Below are 25679 nucleotides of genomic sequence, written 5' to 3'. Positions count from 1 at the left end.
AAAACCTAAAAGAAGGCGTGTTTCTTGATGTTTAAAGGAGATTCCAAGCACCAATGTTCATGTCTATTACCATCAGTTTTGAGATAAAGGTAATTCACATTTTTTCACTTTCACACTCCTCTCCCCCCCCCCCCTCCCCAAGTGAATATTCCGGCAAAATATACTTGTTTCTTTAATAGTAAAGGATCTTCTAAATACCAATTATCACGACTCTAACTTCTTCCGTTTTTGATTTATGTGTCCTCATGAAAGGAATTCAATTCCTTTTTCACTCCCGCCCCCCAAGATGATACCCCCCCCCCCCAAAACGGGCTTTTCTTTGTTTTTAAAGGAGAACCAAATACCAATTTTCACATCTGTAGGCCCTAACAACTTTAGTTTTTATTAGATATCAGTATTCTCATACAATTAATCAATTAATTTTAAATTCATTCACCTCCCCCCTCCCATTCATCGGATTTTCCGAGAATATGTGTTTCTTTACTTTTAAAGCAGATTCCAAATAACAAATTTCACGTCTGTAACATCTTCATTTTTGAGATAACAGTAGCCTAATTAAAAGAATTCAACACCATTTTCAATCACTTTTATTCCTCCCCCCCCCAAGCTTAAGTGGTATTTCCGAAAACTAAAATTACACATTTCTTTATTTCTAATAGAGATAAAAATTACCATTTTTCACTTCTGTAACATGTTAAGTTTTTTGAAATATACTGTATAAATTCTCATTTTAAAATTTCACCCCCTTTTTAGTTCCCCTTAAGAGGAATTTCTAAAAACAAATCACCTATGTTCCTTTACATTTACAGGAGATTCCAAATACCACTTTTTACGTCTGTAACATTCTACATTTCTCAGATATTCTGCAGATGTAGTCTTTCAAAAAATTCACCCCAATTTGTCATTCCTGTTTAACCGCCATTAATTGGATTTTCAAAAAGCAAAAAAAAAAAAAAATAAAAAAAATGTTTCTTTATTAAAGGAGATCCCAGATACCAATTTTTAGGTCTGTAATATCTTCATTTTCTGAGATATAAGTATCCTCATTAAAGGCATTCAACCCCTGTTTCACCCCTCCTATTGGGATTTTCCGAAAACAAAAAATACATGTTTTTTAATTTTTAAAGGAGATTCTAAATACCAAACTGTAAACTTTTAAACTTTTAAGATGTAGATACACTCATTTTAAAAATTCACCCCCATTTTCACCCCCATTATTTGGATTTTTCAAAATCGAAAAAATACCTGTTCCTTTATTTTTAAAGTAGATCCCAAATACCAATTTTCAGGTCTGTAACATCTTCAGGTTCTGAAATATAAGTAGCCTCATTAACCGTTTTTTCACCCTTTTCCACCCTTCCTACCAGGATTTTCCGAAAACAAAAAAATGTGTGTTTCTTTATTTTTAATGAAGATTCTAAATACCAATTTTTACATCTGTAAACTTCCAAAGTTTTGTGATATAGATACGCTCATTTAAATAATTCACCCCCCATTAATTGAAGTTTCCAAAAAAAAAAAAAAAAAAAATTGTCTTTATTTTTGAAGGAGATCCCAAACACCAATTTTCAGGCCTGTAATACCTTCGGTTTCTAAGATATAAGTATCCTTATTAAATGCATTCAACCCTCTTTTCAACACTTTCCACCCCTCCTATTAGGATTTTCCAAAAACCAAAAAATACGTGTTTCTTTATTTTTAATGAAGATTCTAAATACCAATTTTTACATCTGTAAACTTTCAAAATTTTGAGATACAGATACACTCATTTTAAAAATTCACCCCCTTTTCACACTCCCACTAATTGGATTTTCCAAAAACAAAAAAATACGTGTTTCTTTATTTTTAAAAGAGATCAAAAGTACCAATTTTCAGGTCTGTAATATCTTCAGTTTCTGAGATATAAGTACCGGTATCCTGATTAAAGGCATTCAACCCCTTTTTCGCCCTTTTTCACTCGTCCTATTGGGATTTTCTGAAAACAAAAAAATACATGTTTCCTTATTTTTAAAGAAGATTCTAAATACCAATTTTCACATTTGTAAACTTTTAAAGTTTTGAGATATAGATACACTCATTTTAAAATTTCACCCCCCTTTTCACCCCCTTAGCGACGGAATATCCAAAAATCCTCCCTTAGCGAGCACCTACATCTTAATATGAATGTATCCCCAAAATTTCATTTCATAATGTCCAGTAGTTTTGGCTCGGCGATGATGAATCAGTCAGTCAGTCAGGACAAGCTACTTTATATATATAGATGAATAGATGAATGGTAGTGTAGGTATAACACATAAGTACATACTCATGATGTAAAGATATTTATCAGTGGGTTGACAAACATATTACTATTTTTGTCAGAAGTGTGGCTAAATAAATTATTATAACTGCCGGTACTAAGTAGTGGCATATAGCAGCAATTTGCTGTTAAGATATATAACTATCTGATACATAATACATTGCAATAAAGTAAGATATATCATTGTTATAGTATACAAGTGTACAATATGCGGAAATACGTTATCATGAAACAAACTACAGATTAACCAATATAATAATGCTCTTAAGGACCTGCTCACCTGATGAGCTAAGTTGAGCGCTGTCCCTGCATTGCAGGAGGCTATAGCCCTTAGGGGATTCACACGGCTAATTTATTTATTTATTTTATAGTAGCATGCCCATTATTCGTACAGGTTGAAAATAAGTAACCCAAAATCAATAATAATTTTTGGTCAAATTTAGTAACTAATAAGTTACAAATTCATTATTACGAAAATAAAAAAAAATTAAAATTCCAAATCTATAACTGAACTCAGGCTTTTTGCTTGTCAGCCAGACTCTATAACCATTACACCATGAAAAATGAGCAGAGAGAGCTGTCCTAAGAGGCTGCATATCCCCTTCAACATATCAAACTTTAAAGATCAATACATTTTCATGAATATTGGAGTTTTAGAGTTCTCAATTTTATGACTATCAACATTGCACGAAGCATTCAATATTGAATGTAGGGGTAGTATGTCTGTCTCCAACCCATAGGCACTGGGTTCAATTCCTGGCCAGGTAAGGGATTTTTATCTGGACCTGAGGGTTGGTTCAAGGTCCACTCAGCGTATGAGATTACATTTTTTTTTTTTTTTTTTTTTTTGCTAGGGGCTTTACGTCGCGCCGACACAGATAGGTCTTATGGCGACGATGGGATAGGAAAGGTCTAGGAGTTTGAAGGAAGCGGCCGTGGCCTTAATTAAGGTACAGCCCCAGCATTTGCCTGGTGTGAAAATGGGAAACCATGGAAAACCATTTTCAGGGCTGCCGATAGTGGGATTCGAACCTACTATCTCCCGGATGCAAGCTCACAGCCGCGCGCCTCTACGCGCACGGCCAACTCGCCCGGTGAGAGTACAATTAAGGAGCTATTGGACGGTGAGATGGCGACCCCGGTCTATCAAACCAAACCAAAATAACAGCCGAGATGATTCACTGCACTGATCATGCATCACATCATAATCTGCAGGACTTCGGACTGAGCAGCAGCCACTTGGTAAGCCAAGACTCATACGTACTGTAGTGCCATGGGTCTTTTCTATATTAAAAAAATTTCTTCAACAATTCTTCAAATAATTTAATGAGTTCCAATTTTACATATTAAATTACTGTACGCATGGAAGATGTACTAAGCACAAAAGGTCATGCAAGTCACCAACACCAACTGCGTATTTCCCTATTTTGGCCATGTGTCTTTATTAGTACATTGAACTTTCCCTGGATTCACTTCTGCAGCCAGCCACTCATTTTACTTTCTACAAGGTAAGGAACTTAAAACTGCCCCAATGGACACAGTTTTCAAAATGTTGAACAATCAAAATACAGAATTAAAGTTTTAAACCATTTAATATTATATACAGTAGAAGCGTGATTATTCATGGTCTGGTTAATTGAGGTGCTATATTATTCAAGCCAATCTGTTAGTCTGAAGTGCTACATTCCTTTCTTAATGAAGTAATTCTTATAAGTTCTGTTTCGAATTCTGGGCCATGCATTTATATTATTGTGGCAAAGAAATAAGGTATTGATGAAAATGAATGAATGAATGAATGAAAACCTTTAAAGAATTTTGTTTCATAAAATTTCAAGTTTAATACTTCTGTGCAGTAAAGCTAATGCAGTGAGCTTGCAGTTGCGATCAACAGTATTCTGTTAGAAGGAAGTCAGCTCCCGGACGAAACTATCTTTACATCAGTCTGTTTTCAGACCAACTTTGCTTTACGAGAGCGAAAGCTGGGTGGACTCTGGATATCTTATTCATAAGTTAGGAGTAACAGACATGAAAGTAGCGAGAATGATTGCTGGTACAAAAAGGTGGGAACAATAGCAGGAGGGTACTTGGAATGAGGAGATAAAGGCTAAGTTAGGAATGAACTTGATGGTACCGGGTGAGTTGGCCGTGCGGTTAGAGGTGCGCGGCTGTGAGCTTGCATCCGGGAGACAGTGGGTTCGAATCCCACTGTCAGTAGCCCTGAAGATGGTTTTCCGTGGTTTCCCATTTTCACACCAGGCAAATGCTAGGGCTGTACCTTAATTAAGGCCACGGCCGCTTCCTTTCACTCCTATGCCTTTCCTATCCCATCGTCGCCATAAGACCTTCCTGTGTCGATGCGACGTAAAGCCAATAGCAAGAACTCGATGGATGAAGCTGTAGGCATAAACCGGCCTCGGTGGTGGGGTCATTTGAGGCAAATGGAGGAAGATAGGTTACCTAGGATCGGGAGATAGTAGGTTCGAACCCCACTGTCGGCAGCCTTGAAGATGGTTTTCCGTGGTTTCCCATTTTCACACCAAGCAAATGCTGGGGCTGTACCTTAATTAAGGCCACGGCCGCTTCCTTCCCAGTCCTAGCCCTTTCCTGTCCCATCGTCACCGTAAGACATATGTGTGTCGGTGCGACGTTAAGCCAATAGCAAAAAAAAAAAAAGTTAGCTAGGAGAATAATGAACTCTGTTATGGAGGGTAAGAGAAGTTTTACAAGTTATTTTCCATCGCACCGACACAGATAGGTCTTATGGCAACGATGGGACAGGAAGGGACTAGGAATGAGAAGAAAGTGGCCGTGGCCTTAATTAAGGTACAGCTCCAGCATTTGCCTGGTGTGAAAATGGGAAACAATGGAAAACCATCTTCACGGCTGCCGACAGTGGGGTTCGAACCCACAATGTCCCGAATACTGAATATTGGCCGCACTTAAGCGACTGCAGCTTTCGAGCTCAGTGGTAAGAGAAGTAGAGGGAGGCCAAGACGATGGTGGTTAGACTCAGTTTCCAACGATTTAAAGATAAGAGGTATAGAACTAAATGAGGCTACAGCACTAGTTGCAAATAGAGGATTGTGTCAATGTTTAGTACATTCACAGAGGCTTGAAGCTGAAAGGCGTAAAGCATCATGACCTCAAGCGTATTGTGTCAGTTTGTTCTGGACATGACTGGCTGCTTCCACTGTTGCCAATTTTCGGCCTCTCACATAATCTTCATTAAAAGTATTTGGGTGACCTTCAACTGATCAACCCATCTGCTTGGTGATATTCATCTTGGCCTTTTACCATTCACTGATCCCTGAACGATAGCCTTCTTTAAGTTGTCCCCACTGTCATCTTGTGATGTGGCCGATGAACTACAATATCTTCTCGTAGCACAGTAAAGAAAGACGTCTTCTTGTGCACAGTTCATTCCTGATTGATACCTTTGTTTTTCCCTGTGTCCATGGTATTCTTATCATTCTTCGCCAGCACCACACTTCGAAGGTGTCAATATGCTGATGTTCTCTAGCTTTGATAGTTGAAGTTTCACAGCCATGCAAGAAACAGGAAAACATGAGAGACTGCATCAAGCAGATTTTGATTATTTCTAGATATACCTCTGCCATGCCAGACAACTTTCAATTTTTCCATTGATCAGCATCCAAGGGCTATTCTTCTTTTGATTTCATCTTCATAGCCACCATTATCACTCAGAACTGAGACTAGATAAATACTGTGTACAACTTCAAGATCCATTATGAGATCAATGAACTGAAGGTGCTTGCCACAGGCTTGCTTGTTAAGGTTAATCTCCAAACCAACAGTCTGACTTTCTAATTTTTAGCATGTTCCAACAGGATAGCAATCTCTTCCTCAGTGGTGGTGAATAGATTAGTATCGTCAGCCCGTCTTGTAGTCCTCGAAGTATATCAGCATCAGAATACTGAATTCTCAGGTCTTCTTGATGATGATGTAATAATAATAATAATAATAACAATAATAATAATGTTTTTTTATGAGGAAGTGTGGAAAATCTTCAAAAGACACTTTTGAAGGGTCCGCATTCCACAAGCGTGTGGGATTCTTACCCGCTAAAAACCACACACACTTTTCCCATGATGTGTATCATCACCCCGGAACCGCTCTCGCATTACTTCAGGGTGATATCGTGCTTTGTCTTTCAGACTTCTTCTTTCTTCATTTCTCCTTTACAAACGTTCGTACGCTTCCAAATCCTCCTTCTTCTGACGAAGGACATCCTCCACATACACTGCCACACGACCCCAGGATTCCTGGTTTCGTAGCATCGCAGAAATAATATTATCTGTTGTCATTTCTCCTAGTTCAGTTTCCACACATCTTCTCTGTATCGTCCAATGGCTGCACACAAAGAAGGTGTGAAATACGTCATCGATGTCATCACAGTAGATGCATGCTGCGTCACTCTCTCTGCCCAGTCTATGCAGGAATTTCCAAAAATATCCATGTCCTGTTAGAAGCTGCGTGAGGTAATAGTTTCCTTCGCCATGGGCCCCTTCAACCCAGATATCCAAGCATGGTATCAGTTGCTTGGTTCATTTACCCCGAGAGTCACTTTCCCATCTGAGTTGCCATCATCTCATCCATTGACTGAAGGCATGCTTCTTTGCACATTTCTTTCCCAGCTCTCCTCGGGTACGCCACAGGTTGCCGCAAGGACACAAAAAAATTACTATCTCGTAAATTGGAAACATTCCTAGGTGGGTCATCTGACTGGAAAATGGATATTTTCAGCACGATTAATTACAAGAGAAGATACAGCCATTTCTTGTGTCCTTGGAACGACCAATGTTCATCAGCATGTTCAACAATCTACACAAGACTGTTATGTTTACAATTCTGAAATTGCTTTAGATGGCACCAACACAGACAAGCCTTTTGTCAATGATGGAATAGGAAAGGGTTAGGAGTGGGAAGGAAGTAACCGTGGCTTTAGTTAAATTATAGCCCCAGCATTTGCCTGGTGTGAAAACGGGAAACCACAGAAATCCATCTTCAGGATTGCAGAAAGTGGTGTTTCAACCCCCTATCTACCAAATGCAAGCTGATAGTTATGTGACCAAAACTGTGTAGCCACTCGCTCAGTAGACCTGTTATAAACAATGTACGAGACATGAGGGTGCATGTTTTGAACACACAATGTACCAGTGCAGTTTGTTACATGTTGCCATCATCATCTTGCATGTCATAATGGTGCATTTTGATGTTCAGAGCATCTTATTTTGCCACATTAAGAATAATAACACATTTTATTACAGCATTTTCGAAGGGCGTTTGAAAAGTCAGTGCAAAAATGAAAACTACTTACGTGTTTGGGGGTAAACATTTTTTATTTTTCGACATAGTCTCCTTTTAGGCTTATACACTTCATCCAACGATGTTCTAGTTTGTTGATCCCTTCCGAATAATAGGATTTGTCCAAGTCTGCAAAATATCCATTAGTGTTTGCAATCACCTCCTCGTTTGAATAAAATCTTTGTCCCGCCAGCTATTTCTTCAAATTGGGGAACAGATAGTAGTCCGAGGGAGCCAAGTCTGGAGAATAGGGGGGATGTGAAATGAGTTGAATCCTATTTCCATTAATTTTGCGACCACAACTGCTGAGGTGTGTGCTGGTGCATTGTCGTGATGCAAAAGGACTTTCTTGTGGGCCAATTACGGGCGTTTTTCTAGCAGCTTGGTTTTCAAACGGTCCAATAACGATGAATAATATACACCTGTAATAGTTTTACCCTTTTCCAGATAGTCGATGAGGATTATCCCTTGCGAATCCCAAAAGACAGTCGCCATAACCTTTCCGGCCGAAGGAACGGTCTTCGCCTTTTTTGGTGCAGATTCTCCCTTGGTAACCCATTGTTTAGATTGTTCTTTGGTCTCAGGAGTATAGTGATGTATCCATGTTTCATCCACAGTGACGAAACTATGCTTAAAGTCCTCTGGATTCTTCTGGAACAGCTGCAAACCATCCTTGCAACACACGATTCCGTTTCTGGTCAAGCGTGAGCAATCGCGGCACCCATCTTGCGAATAGCTTTCTCATGTCCAAATGTTTACGCAAAAAATTATGTACCCGTTCAGTCGAGATGCCCACAGCACTAGCAATCTCACGCACCTTAACTCTTCTGTCATCCATCACCATATCATGGATTTGATCAATGATTTCTGGATTCGTAACCTCCAAAGGCCGTCCAGAAAGTTCAGGATCATTTGTGCCCATATGGCCAGTCAAAAATTTTGAAACCACTTATAAACTGCTCCAATCGAAGGTGCAGAGTCACCATAATGTTTATCAAGCTTCTCTTTAGTCTTCTGAGGCGTTTTGCCTTTCATAAAGTAATGTTTAATCACCACACGAAATTTTTTTCCGTCCATTTCTTGAAAATCACTCGACTTCCTTGATTCACACGAATGCCAAACACAAGGAAATAGACCAATATGGCTAAAACTTGTGTTTTCATTCAAGAGATGCTACTAACTAAACATGACCTTGATACGTGCCCGTGGTGCCATCTCTCGGACTTTGCACGGACTTTTCAAACCACCTTCGTATTTCTATCATTCATACTGCTTGCATACTGTGATACATTATTTCCCAGAAAATAAGAATGAATGAGATTTTCTTTGTTGTTAAATAATACCAAATTCACTAAGATATAAGAAGTTTAGTAATAATGTACAGTATTTACTGACTATATTTCTATGTCCATCTGGCAGTCTGTATTATCCAAGTTTTCACTTATTTGAGGCGATCTGTGGTTTACATTGCCATGGATAATCAGGGTTCTACTGTATTAAGAAAAGGCATAATCCTACAACACAACACAACACTAATTTTTACGACGGCAAATTCTTCATTGTTGTGCAAAAACTGTGGGAAGGATACGAGCGCTTCATAGTGATGGGATATTCGATTCATTTTACTGAATCTATTCAACTGATTCCATTCATGTTACCGATTCGATATAGTCATCCGATTCATGACACATTAGAGTTACCGTTCCTACTACATCTGTGTAGTGTGTACTGATAAGACAGCGGCAACAACATTTAATGCTTGCTGCAGCCATCTGGTCTTCATTCTATGAACTGCTTTCCTATCTGTCATCTACCAGTACCTTTCAGATGCATGGTTCTCCTGCAGCCACCTCTTCACATCAAGTTTTGATGTTATAAAGCCCTTCACCCACAGTGACAACTCCATTAAATAAATATATAGAATTAGATGAAAAAAATATCTGTCCACACAATCATTAATGATCTGCATTTATAGCTGTTGCCCAGGTGGGAGATTCCCTATCAGTTGTTTGCCTAGTATTTCTTAAACGATTTTAAAAACATGGAAATTTCATTGTATTCACGGTCATGCAGGAAAAAATAGGTACTTGTGCAGTACTATACATGCTTACTATATTACAGTACAACACTTATGTCATTAATAATAATAATAATAATAATAATAATAATAATAATAATAATAATAATAATAATAATAATAATAATAATAAAATTCTAAAAGAAATTTTTTATACAATCATTTTGGTTTTCCATGGTTCTCAGGAAGTAACAACTCCACTGAATATACAGAATCACATGTATAAACGTACGTATTCACTATAATTAGCCCACATATGAATATACGGCAAATAAGTAGCCCGCGAATATATGATGAACCGCTGCGCAGATGTGTTGCGCAACGTCTCTGAAATGACCGTTATGCGCCTTACCTCAGTCCCGTCAGTAGTGAACGTGCAGCGCGCTCGTAAACATGGCTACAACGATCGCTTCGCCCGCCAAGTGTGAAGTGCGCGGTGTAATTCGATTTCTTCAGGCTGAGGGGTGCAATGCAGCCGAAATTCATCGCCGAATAAGTCGTGTGTATGGTGAAACGTGCATGAGCGACAGCAAAGTGCGACAATGGTGCAGGAACTTTACAGCAGGGCGTATAGACGTCCATGATGCAGGCGGCGAGGGAAGGAAGCGTGTCAACCAATGATCTTGTTCAGCGTGTGGATCGGGCAATTCGAGAAAATCGTCGGTTCACGATTTCTGTGTTGAGTGCTTCGTTTCCTGAAATTTCCAGGTCAGCTCTCTACACAATTGTGAGTGAGACACTTCAGTACCGCAAACTTTGTGCGAGATGGGTTCCGAAGATGCTGTCTGACCGTTACAAAACACAGCGAATGGGCGCCGCTTTAGCGTTTCTCCAGCGCTACCATGATGAAGGACCAGATTTTTTGAACAAAATTGTCACAGGGGACGAGACATGGGTTCATTTTGAAACGGAAGAAACAAAAGAGCAATCCAAACAGTGGATGCATTCGCACTCCCCGAGTAAGTCAAAGAAATTCAAGCGAACATTCTCCAACAGAAAGTGTATGGCTACTGTGTTCTGGGACCGGAAAGGAGTTCTGTTGGTGGAATTCATGGAACGTGATTCCACCGTGGTTCCACCATCACTGCAGCCGCATACTGTGCGACTATTCAACGTCTACGACGGGCAATTTAGAATAAGCGGAGAGGGATGTTGTCATCAGGCATTGTCCTCCTCCATGACAATGCTCGGCCGCACACTGCAGCTGCCACCACGAACCTCCTGCAGCGTTTCCAGTGGGACGTTTTCGATCACCCGGCATACAGTCCGGACCTGGCTCCATCAGATTTTCACCTCTTTGCTCACATGAAACGCTGGCTAGGAGGACAGCGTTTTGACACCGACGAGGCGCTGCAGACCGGAGTACAAAGATGGTTACAGGCGCAGGCGGCGACGTTCTATCAAGAGGGCATTGACAAGTTGGTACAACGCTACGACAAATGTCTCAATCTGCGAGGCGACTATGTTGAAAAATAGCTGTGATGTATCAGTAAGTGTTATTAATAGAAAAGTGTCAAATTTGTACTGCTGTTTCATTTCGTGACCAATCGGACCTTGAAAAAAAAAATAGCCCTCGTATATACAGAATTCGGTGTAAAAATACCTGTATTCGCAATAAGTAGCCTATAAATTAAATATAAATCAAATAAGTTGCTTTACATTGCAACGACACAGATATAGGTCTTATGGCAACGATGGGATAAAAAGGGCTAGGAGAGTGAAGGAAGCGACCGTGACCTTAATTAAGTTACAGCACCAACATTTGTCTGGTGTGAAAATGGAAAAGCATGGAAAACTATCTTAATGGCTCCCGACGGTAGGAATGGAACCCACCATCCCCTGAATACAAGCTCATAGCTATGCAACCCTAACCACATGGCCAACTCGCTCGGTCATCTTTGAAAATGTATTTTTTCTATCAGCAGAGGACTTTTTAAATCGTCATATTTACCCGAGTTGTACAGTAGGCCTCTGATTTTCTGATTCAACATTTTTTATTCAAGCTATTGCATCAGTTGGTTCACTTACTGTCCATGTACACCAGAGACCTCGTGATTCAATTATTGAAGTTTTGTGCAATGATGTGAGATACGAACTGAGCGAATACTGAGTGTTTCTTTCCAATATAAAACAGAAAATTCTGAGTGGTCATAAGCATGACTCATAGTCATAGGGTAGGCTAGAGGGTTGAGCTGAATTAATTTTCGAATTTCAACTAAATTATAATACTGATTCATTAAACTAATAAGTAGACTAACCTAGTAGCCTACCTATTTACTAGCTAGGTACTCTGGAATTATGTTTTTTTTAAGTACCTTTCTAACACTGCAAATAAATCCATCTATTATTGAAACCTCCATGTAAGAAGAGAACAGTGAATGCAAGTGGGTACTATTTTCAAACGAGCCGAGAGAGGGAGTCCGTTATAGTGTATGATTCTTTCAGTGTGCCATGGCTCTGTATGTCTCGCTGCAGTGAAAGTTCGGCTCCCCACTAATGTCCAGTGTACCCATAATGAACTATGTGTGTGTTGTGTCTCAATGATCTGCTGTGAGTCAGCTGAATCGTGTGTCATAAGCTTGCCGTTCCTGTGAATCGATTCACTCAGACACTTGAATGAATCGATACACTGCTTCGAATCATACACTCAGTAACCAACACTAGCACTTCAATCTCTTCACTACCTTCCCAGCTTTAATGCTTGAATGATGTGCTTAAGACTTCCAAGAGAAAACTCCACACACTGCTTAGAAAACGGTTGCGACCTTTCTGAAGGTTGTCATTTTAACGAACTTTTGTAACCTTGTTACTTCTAACAAGGTCAGTAATGCTTATGATAAGAGCTTACAATTACTTTCATTACGTGGGTGATCCACATTCAAAACACGAGCTGCAAAAAGAAGAATGTCCTAAAGAAGAAAGACTTCCCAATTCGACTGAGTGACAAGCTACTCTCGCCATGGATGCAAAGCAGATTACACATTCCAACACTATCAAATGACCTGCATATCACTATACAATCAGTCCTTGGAATTGAACCCCATCGTGAGGACAATACTGAAACATCATCTGCCCCAAATGTCCATCAAAAAAGAGCAGAATGACAACAATGTTTTGTACTGTTTGTTGTAAGGCATTTTCCAAAGAGCACCGAGCAAAAGTATGCACTGAGTGTTCTAAATAAATATTCTCATTGTAGTCAAAACTACTGTTTCTGTGCCTTTAGACAGTGCCCTGCATTGTTTCTTAGCGATAATTAATATATAATAAAAAGTGTTGCCAAATTTTCCTTATTTTTGTCACGTCATAAAAATAATGAATGTTTGTGAAATGAGATACTTGAAGAAGGTTTGTGTTCCAGGGTTAAAATAAAATTTATTCAATAAGCAGAAAGACTTGAGTTGCTTACCAGAATGTCAGTGTTTTCATCCTCTGACAGCCATTGCTCCTCAACTTTGATGCTATTGACGTCAACCTACAGAAGCAAATGAAGAACAATAATTTACAAATTAGTGAACATTTCAGGTACAGTGAAGTTAGAAGTACAGATTACAGTTCATGCTATGTGGAATGAAATAAGTTTCTGTACACTTGATCATTTGCCCTTATCATTTTAAGTCTCAAGAGGTTTCCCCTTATTATATTTTGGTCCGTCTGAGTTACTGTTGATGAACCACAAGGCTTCTGAACAATATGATATGAACCATGTATCTACATATGTATTAAGCCACCTGGTAATGATTTAATGTACAGTACCATATTATCCATGGAGTAACAGCCTCCTAAAAAGTCACAACATGATCAACACCTTGAACCAGAAAGCAAACAGTGGTTCCTTTAACAACAGGTCAAAGAAATCGACCTGATAAGTGCTTAATCTTTTTTTATGGCCTGACAGACAATTGAACATTTCTCATTACTGTCCTATTGATACTTTGGATCAGTTAGTATACATCCATCCTGCTGAAATGGGCTTTTCTTACGTTACGTTCCCTCTTGGGCGTGGAACATAGAATACTTCCAAAGTATCACCTGCCTGTAATAAGAGGTGACTAAAAGGGGCCTCCTTGAAGGGTCTCTATACTTGAGAGCAAGCATTTGTGACTGCAGGGGTCCTGGACGTTACTTCCAGATCCAACCTGAGTCGGGCTCCTCACTTTCTTCTTTCCTATCCAACTCATCTGATCAACTCTTGTTCTTTTCCAACCCTGCTGGTATTAGGTTTCCAAAACCCAGGAGGTTTTTCATTTTCACACCCTTTGTGTCATTTCCCTTGCTAATACCTTCATTCTTACAAAGATTGTACTACTTCCCTTTCTGCTTCTAGATGTACTTCCCCTAAAAACAGCAACCACCACCATCACTTATCTTGAGTTACATTTATTTCTGATTCTGGCTCTCATTCAATTAGTTTTTCTGAGGTCACTTTTATATAAACACTCACTTCCTCAAGCTCTTCTTCTGAAATTACATTTTCCAAAGCATTCAATGAAAGCACAAAGAACAAAGACAATCTCCACATCTTCATAGACTGCTGTCATCCATTTCTTATCAGCCACTGATGAGCTTATTTCTGCTCCCAAGCTTTACCTGGAGGGCAGGCTTCAACACTCATTAGTTTGGATGTGGGAAGTGTAGGATAAGAAGAGAGAGAAAAAAAGAGAGACAGATAGAGATTAATTAAGGTGGTTAAGACACTGACCTGTCATTGTTTATATCCTATAATGTGTTCCTTTTGATGTTCCTATTTTTTTAAATACATGATTTCATTTGTCACTTGTTTGCTCCTTTCCATTGCTCACACTAGGCCTATTTTGTTTCTAGGTGCCGTGTGTATTAACAATGTCATTACATGAACTCAAACTAAGAAACACAAAGTTATAACCTCTAAGACCTAAATAGGGTGGAAAGAAGCGTTATTACCATTCATCACTCTCATTACTGACCTCAATTAAATGAATTTAGATGGTAAATGTAAAGATAACACACTCACCCAAATTTGGGAGTCCTCTGGTGAACTCTGGGGCTCGCACTTAATTTGGCTCTCATCTGCCATGTTCTGTACAGAAGATGATACAATAATGCAAAATTTAATTGTATAACTTAGTAAACAAACTGAATTATGTAGTACAGGCATTAAGTTAATGGAATGGCTGCATAATGTCAACCGCCTGTGGGTGGGGGCATTAGAATAACACACACCCTGCCTATCGTAAGAGGCAACTTAAAAGGACCACAGGGACTCTCAACTTGGGAGCATGGGTTGGCAACCACGGGGCACTTAGCCGAGTCCTGGCACTGCTTCCCCTTACTTGTGCCAGACTCTTTACTTTCATCTATCCTATCCAACCTTCCTTGGTAAACTCTTGTTCTTTTCCGACCACGACGCTATTAGGTTTCCGAGGCATAGGGAGTGTTTCATTTTCATGCCCTTCCTGGCCCTTGTCTTTCTTTGGCCAATACGTTCAGTTTTCGAAGTGTCAGATCCCTTCCATTTTTTCTCTCTGATTAGTATTATATAGAGGATGGTTGCCTAGTTGTTCTTCCTCTTAAAACAATAATCACCATCACCACCACATGCATAGTGTCACTATGGTGCTCTACAGTGGACAGGTTGCACCCCAGGATGGTACTGTAATAGTTCTTCCCTCATCCCAGCAAAAGGCTGTTGCATGCATACAGTGTATGCAGAACTATGAACTATGATCTGATCCACTACCAGAAGGGGCGGTCGTACCTTATGTGCTGAAGTGCTGCAGCACATTGTCTATTTGAAAACTACATTACTTTAATAATATTATCTACAATCAAATACAGTGCACTGAAAAAGACGTCAGCCAAAGAACAGGATATCATTCAACTCCCCTCACAACCAGGTAACTAGTCGTGGGCTCCAAGCCGGGTGCTGTGCAGATCACAGCTTAGCGAGAATTTCTAAGATTTTTGCCAGAAACTCTGCCTTTTGCGCATGCGTCCGCAATGTTTCCGATGTGCTGTGGAAACAACAGCAAAGACCGCCAAGGAACCAAGGCATCACTTCACAGCGATTCTTTGTTCGAGCACAGAGAGGCATAACTGGTCGCACTTGAATTTCGACCGAAATGAGAACGTGGTAGGTGGCACCCTCGTGACTCAGCGGTAGTATTTAAGAGGGGATTGCTCAAACAGGAAAACAAAATACTGTTGCCACCAGCTATTCCTGCCAGGTCTTTTAATAGTCCCAACTTGCCCATTTCATAGCCACATTTGTAAATCGATGAACTACAAAAATTGAACTTCTTATGTTTTCAAAATAAGGAAATGATAGATTTTCTTTAATTACAAAATGTCTTGTTTATACATTTCACTATAACAACATAACATGTAATTTTGCATTACGAAGTTGCCGGTTTTATTTCAATGATTTTGGTAGCATTGAGAAGTTCTGTTTTTGCACGCTCACACCAAGTGTTACTGAGTTTGTGAATGACCAGCTGCCACTGACTACCACCTCTCATAAGACTTCAGTCAGCAAATTGCTAAGGCTAGAGCTCTGGCACGTGGTATCATAGCAACCTTGCAAAGAAAGCAATTGTCAAGGTATATTCTCTTGATACTAACTGAGGTGAACTTTCTCTTCATGCTGCACGTCCAAAAATTCAAGCAGACTACCTCTTTCATAATTAAGGCTCTCCTACCGATAAGAGTCTATGCATACATCACTGTGTGTTATTGTAGTAGAATATAATAATCATGTTATTGGTTTTTACATCTCACTAACTAATTTTATGGTTTTTGGAGATGCCAAGGTTTTTGAATTTTGTCCTGAAAGAGTCTCTTTTGAAAATATACTGACATGGCATTAGCACCTTCAAATACTACCAGACTGAGCCTCCAACTTAAACTCTGAACACTACAGATCTGCCATTTGAGCTACTCAACCTAACTGCAATGTTAGTTTACATAGACTTAATATCCTGCTAAGTTCAACATCATACTTTATATTAACCTCTGTCTGTCTTTCTTAGATCAGCCTTTTAGGCTGATTACCCTGCAGATTTCTAAAGGCTGACCCCTCAGCTAGGCCACTTTTGAACTCAGAACAAGGTTGGGTGTTTGTACCATATTCAGAATTAGATTTCATATGAAGTAAGATCTCAATTCACATAAACATGCAGGTCGCCTATCAAGTGTCAACTCACGAAGACCTGCATCAGGTCTCCCCAGAGGCCACACACCAGCAACTTAAAGCAGGACCAGCGCTTTACCTCTAAGCTACTCAGCCTAGCAGTAGAAGGCAGTTCATGAGTCAGAAATCCTCACCCCAGTTGTAGCACAGACAGTTTTCAGTTCTGAACACAATATATCAACTCCCGAGTCATGTAAAAATTACTGTACACTACTAGAAGTCTCTACAGTTCAAATCTATAAGCCTGATATTTAAAATCAGAAATGGAGTGTCCCAGTCACTAAAAACATACAGTCACGTGTCAACTCAGACGCTAGTGCACCTGACTCCAGGGTCTAAAGTATGGTGCACTCGCTATGGTCATGTACCCTCCAAAGTCATAAGTTCTGAGATAGCTCTTCAGAGTTAACCTTATCAAGCTGTGGATTGAACTGCAGCCCGTTATAATAAGAGAAATAGCTGAAGTGCACAAGAATAAAACCCTTGAACTCAAGCTGAAGATCGAACTAGAGCCCTACCCAGTTCAAGCATACAAGAATCGAACCTTAAACTCAAGCTCAGAAAGCCAAGATAGTGCTTTATTCATAACATTTACACTGGAACTTTTATTAAATTATGTTAAGTCATTTTCCTGTAAACCTGTGTTCGACACTAACTTCCATATGTAGACTTGTGTCTGACTCTAGTTCACATTTCAATGAGCTTGCGGTTAATACTTTATAAATTAAGAACTAGTGTTAGGTTTAATGGTCCACCCAATCAATACACTTCACTTTACAAGTGAAAACTATTTAATATTAATATATTTAACATGCTTTGGAACATGTTTCGTCTAATTTAAGACTTCTTCAGCCATAACGTCTTGTAAAAGATTACGATACTCATTGTTGCTGTCTAGTAATTTTCAAAATGGAAGAACTCATGTCCTTTATGAACTGTTTGAGAATGCCCTAAATAAATAATATTTACATTAAATTGTCCGTCACTTCTTGTAAAAAAATTTCTTCAATGTTAAAATTTGAATAACATTTCTTGAAAATATGACATGCAGTGCTGGTAGCTTCAGTGTACTGACTGAGGGAAATTTGAATTCTGGTCTCGAAATAGGAAAATGGGACCATATCCACACCAGAATACTTAAAAGCTTTAATTCTTATGAAAATTCCTTTCAAAAAATAAGCTATTTCTGGTAGAAGGAATCTAATGCTTCTGAGATAGCCTGTCGTATGGCATGGATATGATCCGATTTCCTTATTCCGAGACCAGAATTCAAATCTCCCTCAGTCAGTTCACTGAATCTACCAGCTACCAGCATGACAAGTCATATTTTCAAGAAATGTCATTCAAATTTTAATACTGAAGAACATTTTTTACAAGAATTGATGGACAATTTTATGTAAATATTGATTACTAGCTGATGTACCCGTGCTTCGCTACGGGATTCTCAGAAAGATTGATTTGGTGGTTTTCCTAACTGAATTCAACATAAATCATTACAAAAATGTCAGTAGGAATGTAGCGATTGAAAGCAATGTTATGATATAAAATACTCAATCAAATGAAAAACCGCACACTTTCTCACTTTCAACGAACAGTACTGCGGTGCCGATCCAACAGTCCAAAGTTCCAGAGCTGGAATAACCAGGTCGCAGACTGCTGTGAACACTCCTCTGTCATTATTCCGTTAAATATGCACACTACTCATTCCAATCAGTGCCTCAGAGTAGGGATTGAATAGCTCGAATACTATGATGAACCAGTGTGTTACGTACCAGTAATATCAAAAAATGCATGAACCAGAGGAATGGCATGCTAAAGAAGAATGTTATCTAACTCCCCAGCTACTTCCCACCAATACACAGGCAGGCTGTTACAGTTGGTACGACCAGGCGAGTTGGCCGTGTGGTTAGGGCCACGCAGCTGTGAGCTTGCATCCTGGAGATAGTGGATTCGAACCCCACTGCCTGCATCCCTGAAGATGGTATTCCGTGGTTTCCCATTTTCACACCAGTCACACCAGAATGTACCTTAATTAAAGCAAAGGCCGCTTCCTTCACACCCCTATTTATTTCCTATCCCATCGTCGCCACAAGACCTACCTGTGTCGGTGCGACGTCAAGCAAATTAAAAAAAACTCGGTACGCTGCAGTAATCCTATCTATTGGGGATGAGTGGAAACAGAAGACAAAAAGCACATCAAAACAAACAATGGTCAATGTAATGTTATTGTTGATAAACTTTATGAGCCTTCTATTCTGCAGGCCTTCACATTAGTTTTCTTTCGACTCTGTGATATTAGGGCATCATACAAAATTATTTATATCGTAGACTGTAGTTCCTTATTCTCAGACTTTACATACCGATTTTCACTAAATTCTGTTTACCCATTTTCTCGTGACTCGGCGCTAATATGGACTTAGTAACAAAAATCCAAATTCATGAATATTTCTGTGATTATATGCGGTACAGTAACAATGTATAAGACATAAGTGATCGGTAATTTAATAACTACTTACATAACTACTACTAACTTACGACATAACTAATGTTAGTTGTGTAGTATTTATCGATACAACCACTAATAACATAAATAACTTATTTGAGAATTACATTTCAGGCCTTCCCCTAAACTACCATTTCGCTCAGCGTGAATAAAATAATTTGTAACCTAGATTGCAGTGGTTCATCACCCGACTTTATATACCGATTTACATTAAATTCTCTTCAGCCGTTTTATCGTGATGCGTGTACAGACAGACATTACGGAAAAGTAAAAAATGCATTTCCTTGTTACTGTGGACATGACAGATACAGAAATACCATTCATTTCAAATTCTGAGCTATGTACAGGCAAAACAATGTTATTTTATATATAGATTACATTTCACGCCTTCCCCTAAAGTGCCATTTCACTCAGTGTGAATAACATGATTGATGGCCTAGATTATAGCGACTTATTCCCCGACTTTGCATACCAATTTTGGTGAAGATACGACCACTAGTATAATAAATATTTGACAATTAAATTTTAGGCCTTCCCCTAAACTACCATTTTTCTCAGCATGTATAGCCTATACTGTAGCGACTTATTTCCCATCTTTGTCTACCGATTTTCATTAAGACACGACCACTAATAACATAAATATCTGAGATTCAAATTTCAGGCCTTCCCCTAAACTACAATTTCACTCAGCGTGATTAAAATAATTTATAGTCTAGATTGTAGCGGTTCATCACCCGACTTTACATTCCGATTTTCATTAAATTCTCTTCAACCGTTTTCTCGTGATGCGTGTACATACATACATACATACATACAGACAGACAGACAGACAGACAGACACAGAAATTACGGAAAAGTAAAAAATGCATTTTTCTTGTTACTGTGGACATAACCGATACAGAAATACCATTCTTTTCAAATTCTGAGCAATGTACAGACAAAACTCTTATTTTATACATATAGATTGTCTTTAGTATATTCTCAAGCAGTTCGTAAAGGACATGGGTTCTTTCATTTTGAAAATTATTAGACAGCAACAATGAGTATCGTAATCTCTTATGAGATGTCATGGCTGAAGAAGTCTTAAATTAGACGAAACATGTTCCAAAGTATGTTTAATACATTTTAATATTAAATAGTTTTCACTTGTAAAGTGAAGTGTATTGATTGGGTGGACCATTAAACCTAACACTAGTTCTTAATTTAAACTGCATCAATACGGATCCATATGATGAGTTTGTAAATTGTAATAATACTTTATACTTTTCGTGAAGATGGGATGTGAACTTCAAGTCAAGGCTTAAGTCTTACAGAGTAAAGCATGGTAGTTGTGTTCTTACAAGGTTGTAAAAATATAAACTACTTCTCAGCAAAACCCTCCAACTTTACACTTCCTGTCTCAGCAAAATCTCATAAAGCTGTTGCACCTCGCAAGAAAGCTGTTTGTAGTCACATTTATAGTTTAAAAAAAGTGAAAGCTGGACCCAAGCTTTTAGCACATAATTAAGTAGTTTGCATGCTAGTCTTCAGTCTAAGGGAGCATCAAGTTCGATTTTTCAGTCGGATCGGAGATTTTAACTTTTCATTCCTTTGGTTCAGGATATAGGTTTTTGAATTGCACCCAAGCTCTTAGTGCACAATTAAGTAGTTAGCATAAGTCTTCAGTCTAAGGAAGCCCCGGATTTGATTTTCAGTTGGGCCGAGGATTTTAAGATTCCTATAATTCGGGGTGTTGGGCGTATGAATTAAGCCGAAGCTTGTAGCATACAATTAAGTAGTTAGCACGGTAGTCTCCAGTCTAAGGGAGACTTGACTTTGATTTTCAGTCGGGTTGGGGATTTGAAATTTTATTAGATAATTTCTATGGCTCGCGGGGGGAGGGTCATTTAACATACAGTTAGTTATCATGTTAGTCTTCAGTCCAAAGGAGTCCTGGGTTCGATTCCTGGTTGGATTGGAGATTTTAGCTTTTATTAGTTAATTCCTAAGGCTTAGGAGCAGGGTGTTTGAATTGAGCCAAAGCTTTTAGCGTACAGTTACGTAGTTAGCATGTTAGTCTTCAGTCCAAAGGAGTCCCAGGTTCGATTTTCAATCGCCTCGCTGATTTTAACTTGTATTAGTTAATTCCTATGGCTCAGGGCGGATTAGTATTTGAATTGCATCCAAGTTTTTTAGCGCATAATTAAGTAGTTAGCATGCTAGTCTTCAGCTCAAGGGAGTCCCAGGTTCGATTCTCAGTTGGGTCAAGGATTTTAAATGTATGAACTGAACCGAAGCTTTTAGTGTACAATTAAGTAGTTGGCATGGTAGTCTTCAGTCCGAGGGAGCCTAGAGTTCGATTTTCAATCGGGTTGTGGATTTTAAATTCTACTAGTTAATTCCTATGGCTTGGGTGTTGGGTGTTCCCATCCAGCACAAGTACAAGAATCGAATCTTAAACTCATGCACATAAAGCACTAACTACTGAACTACAGTACTTCATCCGAGAGTTGAAATTGAGACCAATAACTCCTAAGTTACAAGCTGTGAGCCCCTCAGGTGGCTCTCCATAGTTAGCTCCATAAGAGTAATGTATATAGTTGCCATCTTGCCCAGCAGCCTTTGCATCAGCTCCCGAACATTAGTCCGATAAGACTAATATATATAGTAGCCATCTTGCCTAGCAGCCTTTGCATCAGCTCCCGAACATCAGTCCGATAAGACTAATAGGCCCTGAGTTACAAGTTGTGAGGCCCTCAGGTGGCTCTCCAGAGTTAGTCCCACAAGAGTAATGCATAGCAGCCGTCTTGCCCAGTAGCCCTTGCATCAGTTACTAAATGTTAGACCGATAAGACTAATAGGTCCTAAGTTGTGAGCCCCTCAGGCAGCTCTCCAAAGTTAGATTCATAAGAACAATGTATAGCAGCCATCTTGCCTAGTATGGCGGTTAGGGATTGAATCCAAGTCTGTATGGTTAAGCTTGCACTCTTATGCGAATAGCCCCTGGGCATCGAACTTGGGTTTGTAAAGTTAACACCCCTGTGTGGTTATGCCTGGAGTTGAATCCAACCCTGTAAGGTTAAGTTTGCACTCTTATGCAGTTAGTCCAGGTGTCGAACATTGGATCTATACGATTTTGTAACGATGTCAGCTGTTAGTTTAGTAACACTGTAATATTAAGCCTTGAGATGAATCCAAGCCTGTTACACAAATAGGTTACAAAGATAATAGCGGAAACTCTCTCGAAAATGCATCGCTTTCCGACGAGACAGCGCCACTATCACTATCCAGTGGCTCGCGTTTATAACTACTTACAGATCTCGTCCGCCCCTGTTGGCTGCTATAAACCAGAGATCTTGAAATACCACTTGTATACGAAAACATATTGCTTTGTAGTTTTAGAGGAGTTATGGCAAATACAGTAGAGACAATACGCGACACGGATTTAGTCTTGTTAAAATGGGAGACAATTCGCAAGTGGTGCTCCTAGTGACGTGACCTGAAAAGTCGCGCTAAATTCAAATATCAATGGAATTAAGCATTATATGAAAATGGATAAATAAATTACGTCTAGAAAGAAAGTATTATTGAGATATTAACTTTGAAGTTGCTAAAGCAATTCTGGATAAATGAATGAAGAATTATTTAAAAGATTATTTAAAGACTGAAATTAGACATATAAACAAGATGAGAAATGGACTGCTGTGAAAGGGCTTAATCTTTCATTTATGCATTACTTTTTTTTTTGCTTTAGCATTCCTGCCTGAACTGTTACGGTTAGATTTGTCTTTTTTCTCATTTAAAAAACATTGTATCATCACATTAAGACACTTGTCAATAAAAATATTCCTTACAAACATGATGCAATGAATTAACATTTAAAAGTTGGACAATTTTCCTCTTAACATGAAACCTACTAACAGAAAGAAAATCTATAAATTTAGCCTTAAAAACATTCAAAATTTCCCTATAAGCAATACTTGCTATTATATTAGGGTAAAGCGAATTTGCATCATTGTATTGTTTCAACAAAATGTGTACATTTCTTAAATCACCTATATTTTCTTCAGTGCTTGACAACACATTACAACATTCCAAATGGGGTAACTTGGAACACACACATATGCATATGCATTTTCCTTAATTAAATCATTGGGAATGTTTTCTGTAAAGGCACAGCTTACAGTTAGTGAGGGTAGATACAAGGGAGACTGTACATTTTCTAAATCTGATTTCAGCAGAAGCAATGTACTGGCATCTAATGAACAATTTACTGTCTTCTGAAGGGTGCAATAATTGATTTGTCATAACTAACTTCAGAGCAGATCTAAATTTTCTTGAATCAGGGGTTACATTATTCCCACCTTTACCCCGAATTACAGAGAATGCATTTTCTATGCTCGCGTTTATAACTACTTACAGATCTCGTCCGCCCCTGTTGGCTGCTATAAACCACAGATCTTGAAATTCCAGTTGTATACAAAAACATATTGCTTTTAAGTTTTAGAGGAGTTATGGCAAATACAGTAGGGTAAAGTGAATTTGCATCATCGTATTGTTTCAACAAAATAATCCCACAACTGACAGAATGACTTAGCACATGGGCTGCAAGACACACTCTCATCGGACTAAACTGAGGTAGTTCAATACACTTCTTGCTTAGTTTAGGGGCTAATCGGGGTTTCATAGTTTTACTTATTATCACAGTCATACTTTTTGAAATTATTTCTTACAGATTTGAGCAAGTGTGGTGCATCGTGAAAGAAATAGACTTTATTACCAAGGTTCTCAATAAATGGCTTTTCTTCACTGAGGCCATACAAGGATCTCATTTTAAGATTATTACCTCCCTGGTCACAAACAACCACCTCGGGAATAAATCCTGTTTCTCTCACTTTCTTTAAGACATCTAAAACTATGTCCTTTAAACAGTCTTCAGGTGCACAATCTTTACTTAGGAAATATCCTATAATTTGTTTAAAATTTAATTTTAGTCCTCTTATTAGAACTACAGGGTATTTTCTTTAGCATGTTCGGCAGCACCACTCAGAGCACGGCACGGCTGGCGCAATGACACTCGGTCGCTAGCCGGTATAATGCACACTTTTCCTCCCCACTACTCATGGCAATTCACACTTATAGAAATCCATATCTAGTGAAACTATTAGTCTAAAACCTATCTGGCATTACATTTGATGTTCAAAATGTTGACCCTCAGCTGTCAAACGCGCCTAGAAGGATAATTAACCACACAATCTTCGAAAACTTCCCGCATTACCTCCATAGACCGATTAGCAGTGTGTACCGTCGCATTATCTTGCATAAAGTAGGCCTAACCATTACTCCTTTCTTCTTCCGTCAGCTCTTGAAAGAATGGTCTGAGAATGAGGTCTATATATCAATCAGCATTTATTGTTTCGCGGAAAAATATAGGCCCTATAATTCTGCGAGCACTTATTGCGCACCAAATTCCTATTTTTACATCATGAAGTGGACGGATATGCAGCTGGTGGAGGTTTTCTGCACACCAGTAGCGATTGTTTTGACTATTTACATAGCCACTTAAGTGTAGCCATGCTTCATCACTATAAAATAAAAGTTCTGGGTCAACATACCCATCGTGAACTGACAGCAACCAGTTACAATACCGAACCCTAGCGAAACTGTCAGGTGCTCTTAAATATTGGGCAAGGGTGGGTTTGTACGGTTTTACTTTTAACAGTTATGTTGCTTTGTGGGCAGAAGATAATGACACATTACCTTGTACGGCGAGACGTGACAGGGATTTTGTTGGAGTTCTTTCCAAGAGAGCTCCTATTTCGTCAAGCTTTTCCTCTGTTAAAACGGTTAGTCTCCTGCATGATTTCTTGTTAAGAATGGACCCGGTGGTGCAGAACTTCTTTACTAATCTACGTACCATACTCCTATGAGGAGGGAGGATTCCAGGAAATTTGCGAATGAATTGAAAGCGACATTATGTATAAGAAGAATGCTTCGCATGGCACAACACAATGAATACACGCTGTTCTACTGTATACATCGCTCGTTAAACACACAATTAGTATTCCTACAGAAACTACGCTATTTTAAAGCGAACACATTGAACACGCTACCAATGCCGCAGATGAACTTAACTATTGCTGTGTGTGAGGCAATAGTTATCGCTACCGTACTGCATTAGATCACCTTAGCCGGTCATGAAGCAATATATCTCTCGGCAATGAGTCACCCGGCCACGCTATCGCCTTCCGTGCATGTTCTCCTGACACACGGAGCAGGCCATAGAAAAGACTCTGTACCATTGCATGATTGGTATGTTCAAGACGAT

The 25679-nt window shown here is 39.0% G+C and overlaps 1 protein-coding gene across 1 annotated transcript in view; it reads right to left on the bottom strand.

Annotated features, from left to right (window-relative positions):
- LOC136866229 (zinc finger and SCAN domain-containing protein 31) overlaps positions 1–25679 on the bottom strand; it is a 62581-nt gene that overhangs the window by 35464 nt on the left and 1438 nt on the right. The window contains exons 4-5 of the mRNA XM_067143015.2: positions 14695–14760; positions 13111–13176 (exon numbers count right to left, since the gene is read on the bottom strand). Coding sequence (XP_066999116.2) covers positions 13111–13176; positions 14695–14760 — 132 coding nt within the window. The remainder of the gene's footprint in view (positions 1–13110; positions 13177–14694; positions 14761–25679) is intronic.

Source organism: Anabrus simplex, chromosome 3, assembly GCF_040414725.1.
Source record: "Anabrus simplex isolate iqAnaSimp1 chromosome 3, ASM4041472v1, whole genome shotgun sequence".
Taxonomy (NCBI): Eukaryota; Metazoa; Arthropoda; class Insecta; order Orthoptera; family Tettigoniidae; genus Anabrus; species Anabrus simplex.
Note: the sequence above shows the minus strand (reverse complement) of the source record. Positions and strands in the feature narration are given on the sequence as shown.